The sequence below is a fragment of the Balaenoptera musculus genome, chromosome 10 (genome assembly GCF_009873245.2).
Source record: "Balaenoptera musculus isolate JJ_BM4_2016_0621 chromosome 10, mBalMus1.pri.v3, whole genome shotgun sequence".
Classification (NCBI taxonomy): Eukaryota; Metazoa; Chordata; class Mammalia; order Artiodactyla; family Balaenopteridae; genus Balaenoptera; species Balaenoptera musculus.
Window position 1 is genome coordinate 7,160,200 of NC_045794.1, and position 19,491 is coordinate 7,179,690.

The 19,491-nt window shown below is 38.6% G+C and overlaps 1 protein-coding gene across 5 annotated transcripts; it reads left to right on the forward strand.

Moving 5' to 3' along the window:
• Window positions 1–84: 84 nt before the first annotated feature.
• On the forward strand, window positions 85–17,728 carry C3AR1 (complement C3a receptor 1). 5 transcript variants are annotated; one of them, XM_036866460.1, is made up of 3 exons: window positions 8,167–8,201; window positions 11,350–11,478; window positions 15,759–17,728. In XM_036866460.1, the coding sequence occupies exons 2-3, from the start codon at window positions 11,444–11,446 to the stop codon at window positions 17,218–17,220; spliced, it is 1,497 nt and encodes a 498-aa protein (XP_036722355.1). In that variant the 5' UTR covers window positions 8,167–8,201; window positions 11,350–11,443; the 3' UTR covers window positions 17,221–17,728. The 5 variants fall into 5 exon arrangements, with proteins under 5 accessions (XP_036722358.1, XP_036722355.1, XP_036722356.1 ...); XM_036866461.1 differs by having other exon boundaries at window positions 15,764–17,728; XM_036866463.1 differs by lacking the exons at window positions 8,167–8,201; window positions 11,350–11,478 and adding an exon at window positions 85–135.
• Window positions 17,729–19,491: the final 1,763 nt, after the last annotated feature.

Here is a 19,491-nt window from a genome sequence, read left to right on the forward strand (position 1 = left end):
GGGCGGGACGTGGAGGCGGGGAGTCGCGTTACGCAACAACTTCCGTTTACGCTACTTCCGCGAGAGTTCCGCTGGGTTCCTGAGATTAACCTCCGGTGCTGCGGGTCCGGGAAGCCATGTTGAAACCTGGAAACGGTGAGTTTGCGCGACTCACCATCTTGGGTAAGGGCAAGGGTGGCCTCCAAGTGAGTGATTCCCGTTAAGGAGCTCTCCATCCCCGAGAAGCGAGGAGGGAAAGCGCCATCTTGCTCTGGCAAGGGTCCGCATTGCTCTGGGAGGGTGCCGACCTTCGTGAAGTCGGGCGAGTTTCTTTCTTCCAAGAGTCACTTTAAGAAGTGTCTTAGAAACCGTAGTTTCCAAGCAGAAAAGGGGAATCCGCCCGTCGGTATTCCCCAGTTGGGTCCCTACAGAAAGTGTTATGACCCAGGCGTAGACAGACGTGGTGGATTTTAACCTTCCAGAGTCCAAACTTCAAAAATGGCCACCCAGCCTGATCCATTGCTTTATAACACCTTTTTATCTCAGAGTTTCGAGAACGGCACCGTTGAAATAGTCTGCCACACTTTCAGTGTGTATTCTGGTTATCTTTTTGGAAATTTTGCCCGTGTTAAACTGTAAATGGGATCAACTCATTCCTGACCCATTGGGAAAGCACCATGAACTATTTAATAGCCGCTGTTTGCTCCCAGTCTTATTATAATGATAGATTCTACTGTCTCCATAAACACATGCCTCGTACACTCCAAAGGTAAACTTGCCACCACTCCATCAGTTAATTGATTCAAGTAGCACAGACAGCAAATGGAAAACCGAGATACCAACTCAAGGCTGTCTGACTGCAACAGCGGTGATCTTCACCACTTCATTATGTTGACTGGTTGGAAACCTGTCTCTAATTTGTCTACCCTGCTTAGCAAAGTGATATCTTAAAATTCAAAGAGAATCATAATATCTAGCCCTTATGAGGAGGTGGGGAATCAGCTACTCTCGTACACTGTGAGCAGGAAGGTAATTTGGTACAGCATTTCTGAAGGTAAATTTAGAATTGACAGAATAGTGTAGGTAACCTTCAGTGTAGCAAATCCACTAATAGCTATTTTAGAGAAGTTTTTAATGTGTGCAAAAAAGTATGTATAATAATGTTTATTACAGCATGGTTTGTAATAGTGAAAAATGGAAACAACATGAATGTCTATCAACAGAAAATGGGTAATGGCATATCCATTACTATAGGATGTTTTGAGGTGTGTGTGTGTATAATATATATATAGTAAATAAATAAGTATAGGTATATAGATATTAAGGCCATAAAAGAGATCCAAGATTTTTTTTTAAAAGCAGACATTCACTTAAAATTTCAGTAATCCTCAACTACTTAAGGTTTCCTGAGTTGTCCATGTTCTTCCTATTCTTCATACCTTTACATGCATTAAACCTTCTGTCTTAAACACTCTCCCCTAGCTTGTTAATTTTGCAAACTAATATGGTCACACATCAGCTCAAATTGTACCTCCTCCTGTGACTTTGCCAGGTCCTTTAGATGAACTTTCTCTAATGCTTCCACTTGCTTCTGTTATACCTTTTCGTTGTACCTAACGTGTTATTATTCTTCAAATATCTCCCACTAAACCATCAGCTCTATAAAGGCAAGAACTTTGCTTTTTTGGCACCCAGCACATTGCCTTTCACATAGTAGGCAGTAATAATTGTTGAATAATACAAGATTTCTGCTTAAGTCCAATCATTTAACTTATTAACTTGGCCATTTCCCCAAATCCCCCAATGTAAGGACCCTACATATACTTTGCAAAAAATTCAGAGAATATGAAATTATAAAATGAAACGTGAACTTCCACATCTCTATATTATTAACAACTTTATGCCAACAAATTTAATAAATGGTAATTGATGTACACAATTTACCAAAAATAATTCAAGAGATAGAAAATTTGAATAGCCCTGTACCTGTTAAAGAATTTGAATTTATAAGTAAAAACCTTCCCACAAAAAAACAAAGACAAACCTTCGTGCCCAAAAAGTTTCATCATTGATCAAACATTTTAGGAAGAAATAATGTAAATCCCACACAAATGCTCTTAAAAAAAAAGAAGAGATAAGACACTTTCCAACTAATTTTTATAAGACAATACTACCTTGATACCAAAACCAGAAAAAGATGTTACAAGAAAAAAAAAATATATATATATATATATATATATATATATATATGGAACTACAACGAGATAACACAGCACACCTAATATAATGGCTTAAAAGAAAACTTGACGACAGCAAACAGTGCTGGCAAGAATATGGAGCAAAAATACAGAGAAACTTTCATACATTGGTAGTGGGGAGTTAAAATGGCACAACCATTTTGGAAAACATAGTTTTGTATTTTCTTAAAATTTAAATATATCATTTATCACATGACCCAGCATTTTACTCTGAAATATTTACCCAAGAGAAACTAAAACATATGTTCACAAAAAGACATATATACAAATATTCAGAGCAGTTTTTTTACAGTGGTTAGAAACTAGAAACAACACTAAATGTCTATCAACAGGTGAATGGGTAAACAAATTGTGGTGTATCCCTATAATACTGTCATATTGACATACAATAGTAATAAAATAAATCGAATAGCAATAAAGAGGATCAAATACTAACACTCAGGGATAACAATTTTAAAAATTGAACTACTAACACCTACAATGACATGGATAGATCTCAAAAACATTATACCAAACAACAACAACAACAAAAAGCCAAGCCCAAAAGAGTACATACTGTATGACTCCATTTATATGAAATTCTTAAAAAGACTAATCTACAGGGCTTCCCTGGTGGCGCAGTAGTTAAGAATTCACTGCAGCATTGTTTATCATTTATAACAGCGAGACATTGGAAATACATGTCCATCATTAGGACAAATCAATTGTGCTGTATTCATGTAACAGGATAGTGTAAATAAATAGTGAACATGAATGAACTACTTGCTATGGACAACATGGATAGATCACAAAAACTTAATTTTAGGAGAAGAAAAAAGTAAGTTTAACAAAAGATAAAACAAAATTGTCCATTTGGACAATGTTTAAAAACAGACAGGGCTTCCCTGGTGGTGCAGTGGTTGAGAATCTGCCTGCCGATGCAGGGGACACGGGTTCGAGCCCTGGTCTGGGAAGATCCCACATGCCGCGGAGCAACTAGGCCCGTGAGCCACAGTTACTGAGCCTGCGCGTCTGGAGCTTGTGCTCTGCAACAAGAGAGGCCACGATAGTGAGAGGCCCGCGCACCGCGATGAAGAGTGGCCCCCGCTTGCCGCAACTAGAGAAAGCCCTTGCACAGAAACGAAGACCCAACACAGAAATAAATAAATAAATAAATAAATAAATAAATAAATAAATAAATAATAAAAATAAAGGAATTCCTTAAAAAAAAAAAAAGACAAATCTAAAACTGTATTGTTTGGGGGTATCCAGTTAAATGGCAAAGCCATATTTAACATGTAAGAAAATGATAAACACAAAATTCCCAGTTGTGGATTCTTGGGAGGCGGGGTTCAGGAAGGTGATTAGGGCAGGCACAGGAGGTGCTCCAGAGATACGGGTAGCATTCTACTCCTAAAACTGGATGGTAAGCTCATGGTAGTCATTTTATTATTATTTAAAATACACATATTTATTATAGACACTCTTTCAAATGGATTATATACCTCACAATAAAATTTAACAGGTGCTATGTGAATCAACTAAGTTTTTAGTTATTGATTTCAACAATAAACATTTTGTATAACAATAATTATGATAATATTACCTGATATTTACATAGCACCTTTAAGATTACAAAGTGTTTTCATATACACTATCTCATTCATTTTTCACAACAGTCTTGCCCGTAGGTAGCATTATCCCCATTTTCATTAAAAAAAATTGCTGAGATACAGAAAGTTCATTGACTTACTCATCCAATATTTAAGTGTCAGGAGAGAAATCCTTACATTTCTGATACAAACATAACAGCTGCTTATCCCTTATATTTAAATGTTTGCATGAATAATTAGTACTCCTGTGCCTATTGGTTGAATTATAGTAAAGAGTAGCATTTATTAAGTACTGAGTACTGTTCTGCATGCTTGTGTGCATTATATTATTAATCCTAACAACAGATATGTACTATTATTATCCTGCTGTGAGATTAAGTAATTATTGTGCACAGTCACAAGTGACAGACATAGATCTAAGTGTCTCCAGGCCCGGGTCCTTAACCAATATGCAATTCTGCCCTAACAGCTCTATCCAGAGAATGGACAGAATATACAACTTTTAGCAAGTACAGTAGATCCTCCTCATTCATGGATTCCAATATCTGTGAGTTTGCCTATTTGCTTAAATTTATTCGTAACCCCCAAATCAACATTCACAGTCACTCCCTAACATGCACAGGGTGGCAAAACAATTTGAGTCACTAGACAAGTGCATCATCAGCTGAGGTCAATCCAGGTGGCGCTCTGCCTTCTTGTTTCATCTCTCTTACTGTAAACAAGGATCCTTTACACAGCCTATTTAGTGCCAAGTTTTTTGCATTTTCGTACTTTTTGTTGGTGATTTTGCTGTTTAAAATGACCCCTAAGCATAGCGCTGGAGTGCTATATAGTGTCCATAAGCACAAGAAGGCTGAGATATATATGTGTTAGTTCATCTTGTTTGGGCATGAATTATAGTGCTGTTGGCAGAGAGGTCAATGTTAATGAATCAACAATATAAAATAAGGTTTCTCAGGACGACCTTCAAGATGGCGGAGGAGTAAGACATGGAGATCACCTTCCTCCCCACAAATACATCAGAAATACATCTACATGTGGAACAGTTCCTGCAGAACACCTACTGAACGCTGGCAGAAGACCTCAGACTTCCCAAAAGGCAAGAAACTCCCCACGTACCTGGGTAGGGCAAAAGAAAAAAGAAAAAACAGAGAAAAAGAATAGGGATGGGACCTGGACCTCTGGGAGGGAGCTGTGAAGGAGGAAAAGTTTCCACACACTAGGAAGCCCCTCAACTGGCAGAGACGGGGTGGGGTGGGGGGTGGAGGTGGGGGGGGGGGAAGCTTCAGAGCCACGGAGGAGAGCGCAGCAACAGGGGTGCGGAGGGCAAAAATATTTGATCATTTGACCAAAATGCAGTGACCAGAGGCTGGCAGAACTCAACCCCATACATCCCCTAGCAGCAGTGGTCCAGTGTCTGCTAATTCCATGTTCCTGGTGGCATTATAGAACATAACTTCCACGAACACGGAGACAGGACCGGATTAGCATTCACAGGGCAGCATGGTGGCTAAGAGCATAGGCTCTGGAGGCCAGCTGTGTGGTTCTAAGTCTGCCATTTACATTGTGGTGTGAATTTGGATAACTCATTAGCCTCTTTGCATCTCAGTGTCCTTTTTGACAATGAGGTACTAATATTAGTACCTATCTCATCATTGGGGTGTCGTTAGAGTTAAATAACATGCAGCCAATGAAGCACTCAGCACAGTGTCTGGTAGATGTCCTCAACGTGTAAGTTATCACTATTATTAATATTAATTTATATTTGGAACAAGAATGATCATGTTTGTTTAGGTAATTATAAACATAGACACATTCAGTTTTAGAATTTCAGAAGCTGTAGAAAAAAACATGTCACCTGAAATGAGTATGCATGCTACTGTGATTTATAATAGGAAATATATATATCTTGATCTGTGCCCCCGGCTCCTAAAGCCCTTGTAAATTCCTAGGTGATAAGAGCATTAGGAGCATCTTTTGTTCTAGTATTTGGTCACTGACCCCGGTTTCTGACACAAGGGAAACCCTTGTAATTTCCTGGTGATAGGAGTGTCTTTTGATCCAATGAGGTGACTGGGTGGGCTCTTGGATGGCTCCTGGATAAGGGCTCTGGAGAGACCAAGCCATGATTAGAAGTTTAGAATTTTCAGTTCCACCCCCCGTGCTCTTGAGAAGGGAGAAGGACTGGAAATGAAGTTAATAATTAAGCTTGCCTGTGTGATGAAGCCTCCAAAAAATCGCAATAATATGGGGTTGAGAGAACTTCCAGGTTGGTGAACACATCCATGTACCGAAAGGGTGGCACACCCCAACCCTACTGGAGACAGAAGTTCCTGCACTCAGGACCCTCCCAGACTTCGCCTTATGTAGCTCTTCATCTGGCTGTTCATCTGTGTCCTTTATCATATCCTTTAATAAACTGGTAAACCTAAATAAATGTTTCCCTGAGTCTGTGAGCCACTCTAGCAAATAATCCAATCCAAGGGGAAGAAAGTCATGGGAACCTCTGATTTGTAGCCAAGACAGAGAGAAGTTGTGGGTAACCTGGGGATCTACAACTTGCGATTGGCATCTGAAGTGGGGAGCAGTCTTGTGGAACTCAGCCCTTAACCTGTGGGATGTGATGCTATCTCCAGGTAGACAGTGTCAGAATTGAGTTAAATTGTAGGACACCCAGCTGATGTTGCAGAATTGTTTGATGTGGGGGGAAAAAAACACACACATTTGGTGACCACAAGTGTCAGAAGTGAAGTGTCCTGTGTGAAAGTAAAGGAGACACATGGGAGATGGAGACCTGTGGTTTTCCCTGCACAGAAGGAAAAACTGGGTGGTTTTCAACCCAACATCATTTTGTATCACCACTTTCTTCGCCCACATTCTAGTGGAAATGAAATGGGGAAGAAAAGGCAAAGGATAAATGAAATGGAGAAGACATTTTCTAAATAATGCACAAATAGGATAGCTACCCTAAAAAATCCGTCAAAATTTACTCAAAAATTTATCTACACTTAAAACATTTATGAGAGCCATCTACCCCTCAATAATCCTGAACTCTGTCACCCGTGCAAAATTTTCTTATGCCTTCTCATTAGATCAGATAAACACAAACTGAAACCTAGTCCCTGGTCCATTTTGGGTTTCATGGAACTAAAGTCACAAAGGGTGTTCATGAAAACACTCAGTTTACTTCCCCTTCAATCTCCCTTCCTTGGCTGACTGCCCTGGATACATATTGTAATAGAAAATCAATAATCAATAAATCAATAGAAGAAACAAAGTTTGCTAAATTTTCTTTAAACCACTCAGATTTGAATGATTCATCATGCCAAATTTGGCTGGATTCTTTCAAGATCCAGGCATCAGTGCATCAGATATTTGTTATGATTGGATTAACAGTTTTTTGTTTGTTTTATTTTATTTACCTTTTGACTGAATTACTTTAATTTCTGGGTGACTTTGTTCTTCAGTTTGTGCTCTTACTTTGTTTTATTATAACTATGTGCATAATTAGGCAGCTATACTATAGGGAGTAGAGAGTGTGTCAAATCTACATCCTTGAGGGCTATGGGTTAGAATTTGATTCGACAGAAAGGATGTAACTTAACAATGTGAAGGGAACATTCTGTAAATTATTTGCTAAGAGTCCAAGATGGGAGAATAGTTTTGATACGATAGGCAACTGGAAGCCACATTAGTTTTTTGACATAATAACTGCTAACATTTATTGAATGCTTATGTGCCAGCAGTGTCTTAAGCGCTTTGCATGTATTAATTTATTTACTCCTAGCAGTCCTATAGAGTAGGTACAGTGAATATTCCCCAACTGTCATTGCCCAGCCAGGAAAACAAAACCATTGTATGTATTTCAAACAAGATATTTAATACAAGGACTTGGTTGCAAAAGTGTTGGAAGGACTAGAGGAATAAAGGGGGAGAAGATAATATAACTTCAGGAAGGTACTTCCCTAAAATTGGAAGAGAAATTCTCACAGGGCTGCAGCTGCTGCTGAAACCAGTAATCCTGCCAGAGCCCACAGCTGCCAGCAGCTGCCAAGGTCACACCTGCCACCTCTGTTACGGAAACCCACCAGAGCTGTCTGCTGCTGAAGGAGCCAGAAAATAAATGATCCCCCTTTCAATCTCTCTCTTTTTATTTTAATATTTTTAATGTTTATGCTATTTTATGGTTTTGTTCTTTTATTTTTAAAACATATTTGCAAACTCTGCACAAACTAAATGTCCATCAATGGAGGAATGGATAAAGAAGATGTGGTACATATATACAATGGAATATTACTCAGCCATAAAAAAGAATGACATAAGGCCATTTGCAGCGACATGGATGGACCTCGAGATTGTCATACTGAGTGAAGTAAGTCAAACAGAGAAAGACAAATACCATATGATATCACTTATATGTGGAATCTAAAAAAATGGTACAAATGAACCTATTTACAAAACAGAAATAGAGTCACAGATGTAGGAAACAAACTTACGGTTACCAGGGGTAAAGGGTGGGGAGGGATAAATTGGAAGATTGGGATGGACATACGCACACTGCTATATATAAAATAGATAACTAATAAGGACCTACTGTATAGCACAATGAACTCTACTCAGTACTTTGTAATGGCCTCTATAGGAAAAGAATCTAAAAAGGAGTGAATACATGTATATGTAGAACTGATGAACACAACATTGTAAATCAACCATACTCCAATAAAAATTAATCTCAAAAGAAAAGAATCAAATACAATGATTCCCTTCTCTCTTCACTTCCCAAGAGCACATGAACATGCCCCTCTGGCAGAGCCTAGGCAGACCCTGCCTGAGAGGCAGTCTCGGAAATGCAGTACCCAGGCTTCACTTAGGGAAATAATAAGGAAGAGTGGAAATGGGCCTGAGTATCAATAAATAAAACCTGACACAATCCCTGTTTTTCAGGTGAGGAAATGAAAACACAGAATCTGAAAAATTCCTGTGCAACCACACAATTAGTCAGTGGCAGAGCTGGGATTCAAGCTCAGCCTCTCTACGCACCTTCTATTGCTCCCTGTGTGCTTTTTACTCCAGCCAGACCACTTTACCTGTGTCATTCACTCACGCTGGGCTTACCTCCACCTTAATGTGTGTTTTCCCCCTACTTGAAATGGGAGAATTATAGATCGTTAGATGTAAAAGAAACCTTAAAGATCACTCGAGCCAACCCTTTAATTTTACATCTAAGAAAAAAATTCTAGGTCAAGCATCCAGCCCAAGGTCAAGTATTTAGTTATTACTAAAACTAGAACTCAAATTCCTAATCTAGAGCAGTTTTCACCTCAAGAATGTTCTTCCATGAAAATTTTCCAGCTAATTCTAACCTCCACCAGGTTTCATCAGATTTGTCCTTTGCTAGCTAGCCATAGCATTTGTCTATGTCATCCATAGTTTTTAGCACTTGGTTATTTTTTCATTTAGAGTATAATTATACTTGGTCTAATAATGAATCTTATCATTTTTCGTCAAAGTCCTTAAGGACAGAAACTTTGTCATATATTTATTTTTCATTCTCTCAGAGCAGGCTAGAGATCATACAATTCTATAATTTTTATTTTGGCCAAATGACTACAGATTTCCATCATTGAAAATGTAGAATTAATCAGTGACTCATAAAATGTTTTAATATGGCTGTGTTTGCAACATATATTCAAAATTTCACTCTTTCCAAAGCATCTGAGCTCTGCTTAGAAACTTATAACTAGATATTAAAACGGAACAAAACAGAAGAGAATCACATAAATTCCCCCCAGGTTTTCCACGTTACACCATAAAACTAGTACTTCATAAGAAGGGACAGAAGCCGTCTAGAAATAGGAGCCCTATTCACAAGGTGTTTTCAGTAATTTCCTTCCTGATCTGAAAATCCAAGTAATACAGCTGGAAGTTCTCCAACTGGTTTTAATTGCTGTATAATCTTTAGAGAAAAAGGAATCAGTAAAACTGGATCCACACCAGAAACGACTTTAAAGACTCAAATTAATTCTTTGAATTATATTCAAAAGCCAACATCCTTTTCAACCAAACTTTCATTCATTCATTCATTGGTGCCCCAGACATGTATTATTCCAGGCATGGTAGTAGGCTCTGGAGATAGGAACAAACTCCTGGTCTAGTAGGGCAGAGAGACAGATAAATTATTTTATAGCACTATTAGTGTCTGTCAAATTCCTACCCAGCCTTAAAGCCCAGCTCAAGTGTTGTCTCTTCAGTGCGTTATCTTCATGTTTGTTTCAGTGAGAATGTCTTTCCCTCTTCCATGTTCCCAGGACTACCCTGCTAGCAGCCCTTACTCAATTATAATTATATATTTACATCTTTCATTGCTTCTGCATCTTCTACAGTGCAAAGCATAGTGTCTATATTAAGAGCAGAGTACTTGTTTATGATACTGAACTTAATGATAAAGACCTTACCTTTTGCAAATGGAATAGATACCCTCGCCACCGTTGTTGGAAGTGTAAATTGGTGGAATCTCTTTAGTGGGAAATGCCATACCTTTCAAAAATGTAAATTCACATACATAGATTTAGCAATTACAGTCCTAGGAAACTATTCTACAGAAATTTTCATAGATGTGTAAAATGCAAGGGTACTCATTGAAACATTGTTTATAACTGCTTTAAAATTTGACAAAAACAGAATATCCATGAAAAAGGGAATAATTGACTAAATGGTATAATATAGAATAATTTTAAAAGTATGATGTGGGGACTTCCCTGGTGGTCCAGTGGTTAAGACTCTGCACTTCCACTGCAGGGGGTACGGGTTCGATCCCTGGTCGGGGAACTAAGATTCCCACATGCCCTGAAATGGCCCCAAAAATAATAATAATAAAGATAGTAAAAGTAAACAGCTTGTCACCTCTTTCTAGAGAAGTCCCATAATTCTTGAAGAACCTGCCCAGACCTTATTTCTACCTTAAGACTGTCCTAGATTGCCCCAGGCTAAATACACCCCTACATGTTATTTTCTACTCTTTTACTTCTACTGCTATTTCTATCATTATAGTCTGAATTGTATTACAGGTGTTTTTTGTTGTTGTTGTATGGGTACATATTCTCACCAGACTGTGAATCTCTAGAGATTAGAACATAGTTTAATTCATCTGATTTTTGCATGACACACTTCCCTGACACATATTAAGCATATAAGAGATGTTACTTGAAATTCATTACATGGGGTTGTGCACGTCATTCCCCCCAGTTACTCCCCACCCCTATTCTCACATACCATAGGATCATTTTTGTGCATTTCCAAAACAAAACGAATCCAAAAACCTATAAAGTGGGAAGCTGATGTACAAAAGTACTCTCTCTCTAAGCATACTCTGTGTCCTGCAGAAAATTTTTGAGAACCACGCTCTCCCACTTCTGTTTTTCGTACTTTTCTTATATGAAACATTTAGAAATGACTCACTTTGAAACTCTTCCTGTGGAGTCAGATAGTTGTCAAAAGTGTTGGGTTTCATTTATCATCAGAAACGAAGAGAGAGAGGAAAGAGGAGGTGCTCAGCAAATTTCCTAAACATTCTTGACTGTGGTCAAGACGGGACTCGTGGAGACCTCCAGATCCATGCTGAAGTCTTCAGCTACTATCTCGGGTTTTTGGTAAGGAAACCTAGATCCACCTGAGGGCTTGTGCCCAGCTTGTTTTGCTCGTTATTGATAATGGTTTGAGGGTCATTATTTTCTATTTCCGCTTATTCCTTCCCCAACTTTTATTTCTTTTGCTTTATTTCCATGTCCACCTTTTTCTTTTTCTAAATATTCCACATTCTATTTATCTTTGTTCTTAATATTTTCATTCTCGAACTAATATTGAATTTTTACATCATTTTTCCCTCTCTTAAACTGGCTGTTTCTCCTTCTCACCTTTGATTCCAGCTTTCTCCAATAGTTTTGTTTTCCAAATCATTGATTGCCTATTTTTTTTTTTTTAATAAATTTCTTTTATTTATTTATTTTTGGCTGCATTGGGTCTTTGTTGCTGTGCATGGGCTTTCTCTAGTTGCAGCGAGCAGGGGCTACTCTTCACTGCAGTGTGCAGGCTTCTCTTGCTGCAGAGCACAGGCTCTAGGCACGTGGGCTTCAGGTGGGCTCAGTAGTTGTGGCTCGCAGGCTCTAGAGCGCATGCTCATTAGTTGTGGCGCACGAGCTTTGTTGCTCCACTGCATATGGGATCTTCCCAGACCAGGGCTCAAACCCGTGTCCCCTGCATTGGCAGGCGGATTCTTAACCACTGCACAACCAGGGAAGCCCCTGCCTATTCTTTCTTAATATATATATATTTTTTCCTCATTCCATTTCTCTTATTTATTTATTTTGCTCATTCCTTATTGCTACTGATTCTGTCATCGTATCATTAGTTCTGATTCTGGAATCTATTTTTCTTTCCCTATCATAGTTGAATTTTGGTTTCAGGATTTTACTTATCTTTTTAATTACTGGTTGGCCAATTCAGTATTGAAAACTAAAAAAAAAAAAAAATGTAGAGGTACTTTTCAGCCAAAACACTTGTCAAAATATAAAATGTTATCTTGCCCAGAAAGATTTTTAAGATTCTGATTCATATATGCTTTCATTTCAAGACAGATACTATGTAATATTTAAAATATAGCTCACGCCAGATGACTCAATTTCTTTGTATTGGGATTTTGCTCTTTTCAATCTTTATCACTTCCTTATTATTCTTTATTATTGTGCAGCTCTTGGTGCCTTTCCCTTTGTTAGCAATACCAAAGGCTTTTCAGTTATGTGATTATTTGTAGTAAAAAGGGTATTGGCCTGACAGTCATTGGACCTAGGATTTGACAACCCTCCTAGTTGTGAATACGTAAAAGTGCCCTAATTTGCTGAGTTTCAGTGTCCAAAACTACAAGATAAAAATAGAGACAAGAAGAGATGATTGCTAGCTTTCCTTTCAGTCCTAGAATTCTATGACTCTATCGGTCTCTCAATATTTTATGGGTCTATGTGTGAATATGTGTGTAGGATCAGGGATAGATGCCACATACAACAGCAAAGGAAGTGACCCTGACAGGACTTGAATATTGGAATAAGCAAGGTTACCGAAAGGAGAATGAGAATCACTTCTTCTTTTTTAGTATTTTGTTGTCTTAGTTATTTTAACTTCTGCTAATCCCTATGGCAGCTTGTAGTTAACTCAGCAGAACAGCTTCAAGTCACACAAGTATTTTGGACTTCTACAAAAGGAAACGTAAAATGCTGTTATAGCCAGTAAGAATTAGGAACTGGAAAACAAAAAAGGAAGTTAGAAGAGACAGCATCCTTACTGGATTAAATGGATAAGAATAAGAATTTTTCATTTAGTTGAAAAAGAAAAAAAGTTAACCCCCAAAATGAGCATCTATCCATTCAAGTAATCTTTAATTGTGCTAAATTCTGTGGAACGAGCATTTAGGGACAAGATTCTTTTTTACCATTATGAAACTTAAGGCCAGAATGATAGATAAGACAGCCACAAAAAGAATTATAATACAAGATGAAATGCATCATTGCACAGAGAATATGAAAAGAAGTTCAACCCCCCACACACACACCCAAAAATAGGAGGCTGAAGAAATAAATTATGACTGGGATTATAAGAGAAGTTTCAAGGAAGATATATTTGAGCTTGATCTTAAAGAATGGCTAGGATTTCAACAGATAGAGATTAAGAATGGAGGAAAGAGGAGGTTAAGGTGGAGGATATAATTCCATACAGAAGTAAACAGCACTAACCAAGGAATAGAAAATGGTATTGACTTGGAATAGTGAGTTGTTCAGGAAAGCTATAAAGTAGGGTATGTTTATGGGAATGTTGAAAATCAGGGAATGGTAATGTCACAGAGGCCAAGAGAAGAAAGTGTTAAGAAGCCAGTGTATCAAATGACATGGATATTGTGGAGGATAAAGACAGAGAAAAAGATGCTTGGGTTTGTTATCTAGAGTTAGTTTTAGCAGCATGATGGGGCAGAAGACCAATTACAAAGGGTTGTGAAGTGAGTGGTGAGAACAACAGACCCCAAAACAAGCCAGTATCCTTGAAAAAGAGAAACAATGCTACATTAAGAGACTTAAAAAACATCCTGATGCAGTGTGATCCTAGACTAGACTGGATATAATTGTTGACAAATCAGGTATAAAGGATTATTTTGGGGACAGTTGGAAAAAATGGATAAAGTCTGAGTATTCCTTAAGGTACAATGTTACTGTATAATGCGGAAACTGCTAACTGATAAAAGAGATAAAAGAAAGCAGTTTATATAAAACACTATGCATTTACACCCATGTTCATAGCAGCATTATCCACAATAGCTACAATGTGGAAGCAACTCAAATATCCATCGACAGATGAATGGATAAACGAAATGTGGTACATCCATACAGTGGAATATTATTCAGTCTTACAAAGGAAGAAAATTCTGACAAACACTACAACATGGATGAAACTTGAGGGCATTTTGCCAAGTGAAATAAGCCAGTTACAAAAAGACAAATGCTGTAGGATTACATTTAGATGAGGTATCTAGAGGAGTCAAATGCATAGAAACTGAAAGTAAGATGGTGATTGCCAGGAGCTGCGGGGAAAGGGAAGTGAGGAGTTGTTTTCTAATAGGTATAGAGTTTCGGGTTCACAAGATGAGAAAGTTCTAAAAATTGGCTGCACGATAATGTAAATATACCTAACACTACTGAACTGTACACTTAAAAATAGTTTAGATGGTAAGTTTTGTTATATGTATTTCACCACAATTAAAATAATTTTAAACCAATATGCACAGTATAATCTAATTTTGTTAAATTTTGCTTAACAAAAAATATACATACATATAGTATACATGTATGTATGTGAAAAAAGATCCAGAAGGATGTAAATTAAGATACTAAAATAGTAATCCCTGACTAGTAGTATATGACATTTTTATTTTCTTATTTTTGCTTGCTTATGTTTTCCAAGTTTCTTCATGAATGATTTCTTTTTTTGTTTTGTTTTGTTTTGTTTTGTTGGTCATGCCAGGTGGCTTGCAAGATCTTAGTTCCCCGACCAGGGATGGAACCTGCGCCTCTTGCAGTGGAAGCGTGGAGTCGTAACCCCTTGACCGCCAGGGAATTCCCTATCTCCATGAATGATTTCTGTTTCTGCAATAATCAAGCTATTTTTCTCAAGTTATACTCATAAAAAACAAATAAGAAAGAAATGATGAGTGGTAAGGAAATCAACGCAAAGAGGGAAAACAACTCTTGATAAATTTGACAGCAAAAGGAAAAAATGAGGGTGTTTCTAAAAGACATAATGGAGGGAATTCCCTGATGGTCCAGGGGTTAGGATTCTGAGCTTTCACTGCCGAGGGCCTGGGTTTGACCCCTAGTTGGAGAACTAGGATCCCACAGGTGGTGCAGGGCACGGCCAAAAAAGAAAAATTTTTTTTAAATTTTAATGAAGTATAGTTGATTTACCATGTTGTGTTCATTTCTACTGTACGGCAAAATGACTCAGCTATAAATATATATATATATATATATATTCTTTTCCATTATGGTTTATCACAGATATTGAATATAGTTCCCTGTGCTCTACAGTAGGACCTTGTTGTTTATCCATCCTATATATACTAGTTTGCATCTGCTAATCCCAAACTCCCAATACTCCCCTCCCCCACCACCCCCTTTGGCAACCCCAAGTCTGTTCTCTATGTCAATACAGTAGATTTTAAATTGTCTTTCAGGGAATGTTTTTGTGTAATCCAATGTGAAGTCGGAAAATAAAACTAAAACAGTGTGAGGGTCTTTGTGACTCTACATCTTTATGTGGGGAGGTTAGAATTCTAAGAATATGCATTTTTTTAAAGATAGTTTTAACATTTTTGTTTATATTTTTATAAAAGTTTAGCAATGGAGTCTTTCTCTGCTGAGACCAATTCAACTGACCTACCATCACAGCCCTGGGATGAACCCCAAGTAGTTCTCTCCATGGTCATTCTCTGTTTCACTTTCCTACTGGGATTGCCAGGCAACGGGCTGGTGCTGTGGGTGGCTGGCCTAAAGATGCAACGAAGTGTGAGCACAGTTTGGTTTCTGCATCTCACCTTGGCTGACTTTCTCTGCTGCCTCTCCCTGCCCTTCTCCCTGGTTCACTTGGCTCTCCAAGGACACTGGCCCTACGGCTGGTTCCTATGCAAGCTCATCCCCTCCATCATTGTCCTCAACATGTTTGCCAGCGTCTTCCTGCTGACCGCCATTAGCCTGGACCGCTGTCTTTTGGTACTCAAGCCAATCTGGTGCCAGAATCATCGCAACGTGGGGACAGCCTTCACTATCTGTGGATGTATCTGGGTGGTGGCTTTTGTAATGTGCATACCTGTGTTCATATACCGCGAAACGTTCACTATAGACAACCATAGTATGTGTGGCTACAATTTTGGTCTCTACAGATCATTAGATTATTCAGACTTCAACTTTGATCTACTGGAAAACGGGTCTCTTGACAACTCCATTGTTGAGCTGCCTGAAGAAATGGATGATAGGTTCGATTCTTTCTCTCAGCAAACAAATGATTGTCCCTGGGCAGCCACCGCTGGCCTCTGTTCTCAAATATTTCAAAGAACTTCTGGACATTCACTCCCTATGGATTCAGCTAGATTGTCTGTTCAACATCCATATTATAAGGTATTTAAACCAGCTGATGAGGTCTCAGCTACAATCCCCAGTGATTTTCCCATTGAAGATCACAGAACTAACCCACTGGAGAACTCTGATGCTTTTCTTCCTGCTGATTTAGAGCTTTTCTCTAGTGCCTCCGGCAACTCCTCATACACGTGGGAGCTATTGGAAGATTTCCAGGATGATGATTCAGGCCAATTTGCATATGGCCATCAAGTGCCAACACCCCAGGTAGCAATAACCATCACTAGGCTCGTGCTGGGTTTCCTGTTGCCCTTTATCCTCATGGTGGCCTGTTACAGCCTCATTATCTTCCGAATGCGTCGGAGACGCTTCACCAAGTCTCGGAGCAAAACCTTGAGAGTGGCTATGGTGGTGGTGGCTGTCTTCCTTGTCTGCTGGGCTCCGTACCACATTGTTGGAGCCCTCTTACTGTTTATTGACCCAGAAACTCCCTTTGGGGAAGCTCTGTTGTCCTGGGACCATGTGTCTCTTGCTTTAGCATCTGCCAATAGTTGCTTCAATCCCTTCCTCTATGCCCTTCTGGGGAAAGATTTTAGGAAAAAAGCAAGACAGTCCATGCAGGGAATTCTGGAGGCAGCTTTCAGTGAGGACTTGACACACTCTACCAGCTGCCCCCCAAACAAAGTCTCTTTGGAAAAAAACAGTATCAGTACAGTTGTGTGAAAATATGGAGCAGTTGACCCAAGCAGAGGTCCTTAGGCATTCACCCAGTGCATCATATTTCTAAAAAGACGACAGAGATGGGGAGCAGGGGATTTCAGAAACTGTCAAAGAATCAATCCAGAGGGTCTTAAAGTGTGGTCCCAGACTAGTGGCATCGGTATCACCTGGTTGATAGAAATACAAATTCTCCAGCCCCACCAGAGATTTGCTGAATCAGTCTCTGGGGGTGGGGCTCAGTGTTTTCACAAGCTCCCTTGTTTCGGATGAATGCTAAATTTGGGAAGCATTGTAAAAATTAGTCTATTTCTATCGCAAACAAAGCCACGTGAAATAAATGCGAAGGCAGTCTCCTTTAAAATGTTTCCATCATTAAATTTCTTTCTAATTTCCTTCCAGATTCAAGTTAAAACCATTTCTTCTAGTCCTACCTGAGTGAAAGGTGATCATTTATTCTGTGGCTTTGTTGTGGTGACGGTGGTGGTGATAGTTTTAAATGAAAAAAAAAAAAGGTGCAAAAAGAAAGCCTATAAAAACAAGGAGTTATGAGTCTGAGTCTGGAGCAGAGTACAATGCCAGATGCCTGCAACTTGGAATACTCCTGGATACAGGACGTAGGAATTCTGAGTTTCCATTATTACAACTAAGTAAGCATCTCTTGTGTAAAGACAGACTACTTAGGGATCTAAAGACTTTCTCATGAAACAGTATGTAAGCCGCAGTTTGGGGAGTTCTCTCTTCCCTCTGTTTGCTCTATCTGCCTATTGATAGAATCATCTATCTTTCATTCCTTTCCTTAAGCTCCTTAATTCCCTTATTCCTCCTCTGCCTCTAAATCTTCTTCCAGACTTTATGCCTCTAATAACCAATAGTTTCATAAGATGCAAATTACTCCCCTCCTCTAGCTCCACATTAGTACTTTCCAAGAAACTCATTTCAAATGAAAGGAGAAAGACGGTGGAGGATAGGGCAACTATTCTTGAATTCACTGCAATATAACAGAGTACCCTCTGGGCACGTTATCCAACTTTAAAAGAAATCATGACTGTAGGTGTGTATCTTTCATGCCAAAATTACCAGATATATCTTCGGGTTTTTTAAAATTAATCTTTATCTTTACCAAAGTAATGCATGCACATAACTTAAAGAGAACCTAAGGCTTATAATGAAATCTAACAGGTTTCCTGCCCCACTCTGCCCAGCCCCTCCTTCCGCCCACTCCCACTTCCCAGGGATAACCTTTGAAATGATTTTAGATGTTTCCTCTGATATTCACCATGATATTTCTAAGTCATGACCTTATGCTGCTAGTTTCTGTAGACGTGATAAAATGACTTCTTGTTTTGAAAGATGACGAATTTTATCCAAACACATTCATATTTTTTGTTTATTCAGCATCCCAATATTCATTACCCATCATCCTTTAATTTGTTCATGATCACACATTTTCTTCTACTTTGTTGACCCATTCCAACCCCCCTTCTCTTTTTCTTTCACTTGTTTCAGAAAACATTATTAAACCCCCATCACCTTCTCATTTTTCTCTGTATATAAAGTTTTATGTGTTAAACCTCTAAATTTTCAGGTTTTGTTTGTACTACAACATAGCCTCATCTGCGTACAGTGATTTAATCTGAAAAATAGAAAATGAGATGTCTTAGACTTTACAAGGCACTATCCTTTGTTCAGTGGTTGAGGGGAGGGTCTGGACTACAAATAAGTTATAAAGTACTATGTGGAAAAATTTCAAATCACTAGGAATGCTTTCAGTTGTGCAGTAATGATATCTGACATGATGTGAGATTTGCCATGCTACCTTCCAATTTAATCTGATCATATATTTGATGTGAATAAATGCTTTCTTTCTGAATGGTTCCTTGCAAGGCTGAGAAATTCATGGATCCTTTTAATTGTTTGACCCTCAGAATATATCATAATCTCTAAACATACGGCAAATATAAATCTCATAGTGGGTAGCTGTAGGCTTGCTATAATGATGATTAGCTGGGCTTCTGGAAATCCCAACATTTCTCACGGGACCCTGGGTATAAGTCCCTAACTTCTAGGGTTACTGTATAGGATACCAGGGTGAATGATTCTGGCATAGTTATAAAGATTCAATAGTTCAATAGTTGACATTTCTGGACTCCTTTTGAGAGTTCTATTTACCCTGGAAATGTATTCTGAAGAAATCCCTACAATGGAATTCCCTCATTTCCAATGAAAAACTCTGGCGAGTACCTGTAAGTGTTCCCTGGAAGTCCCAGAGGGGGA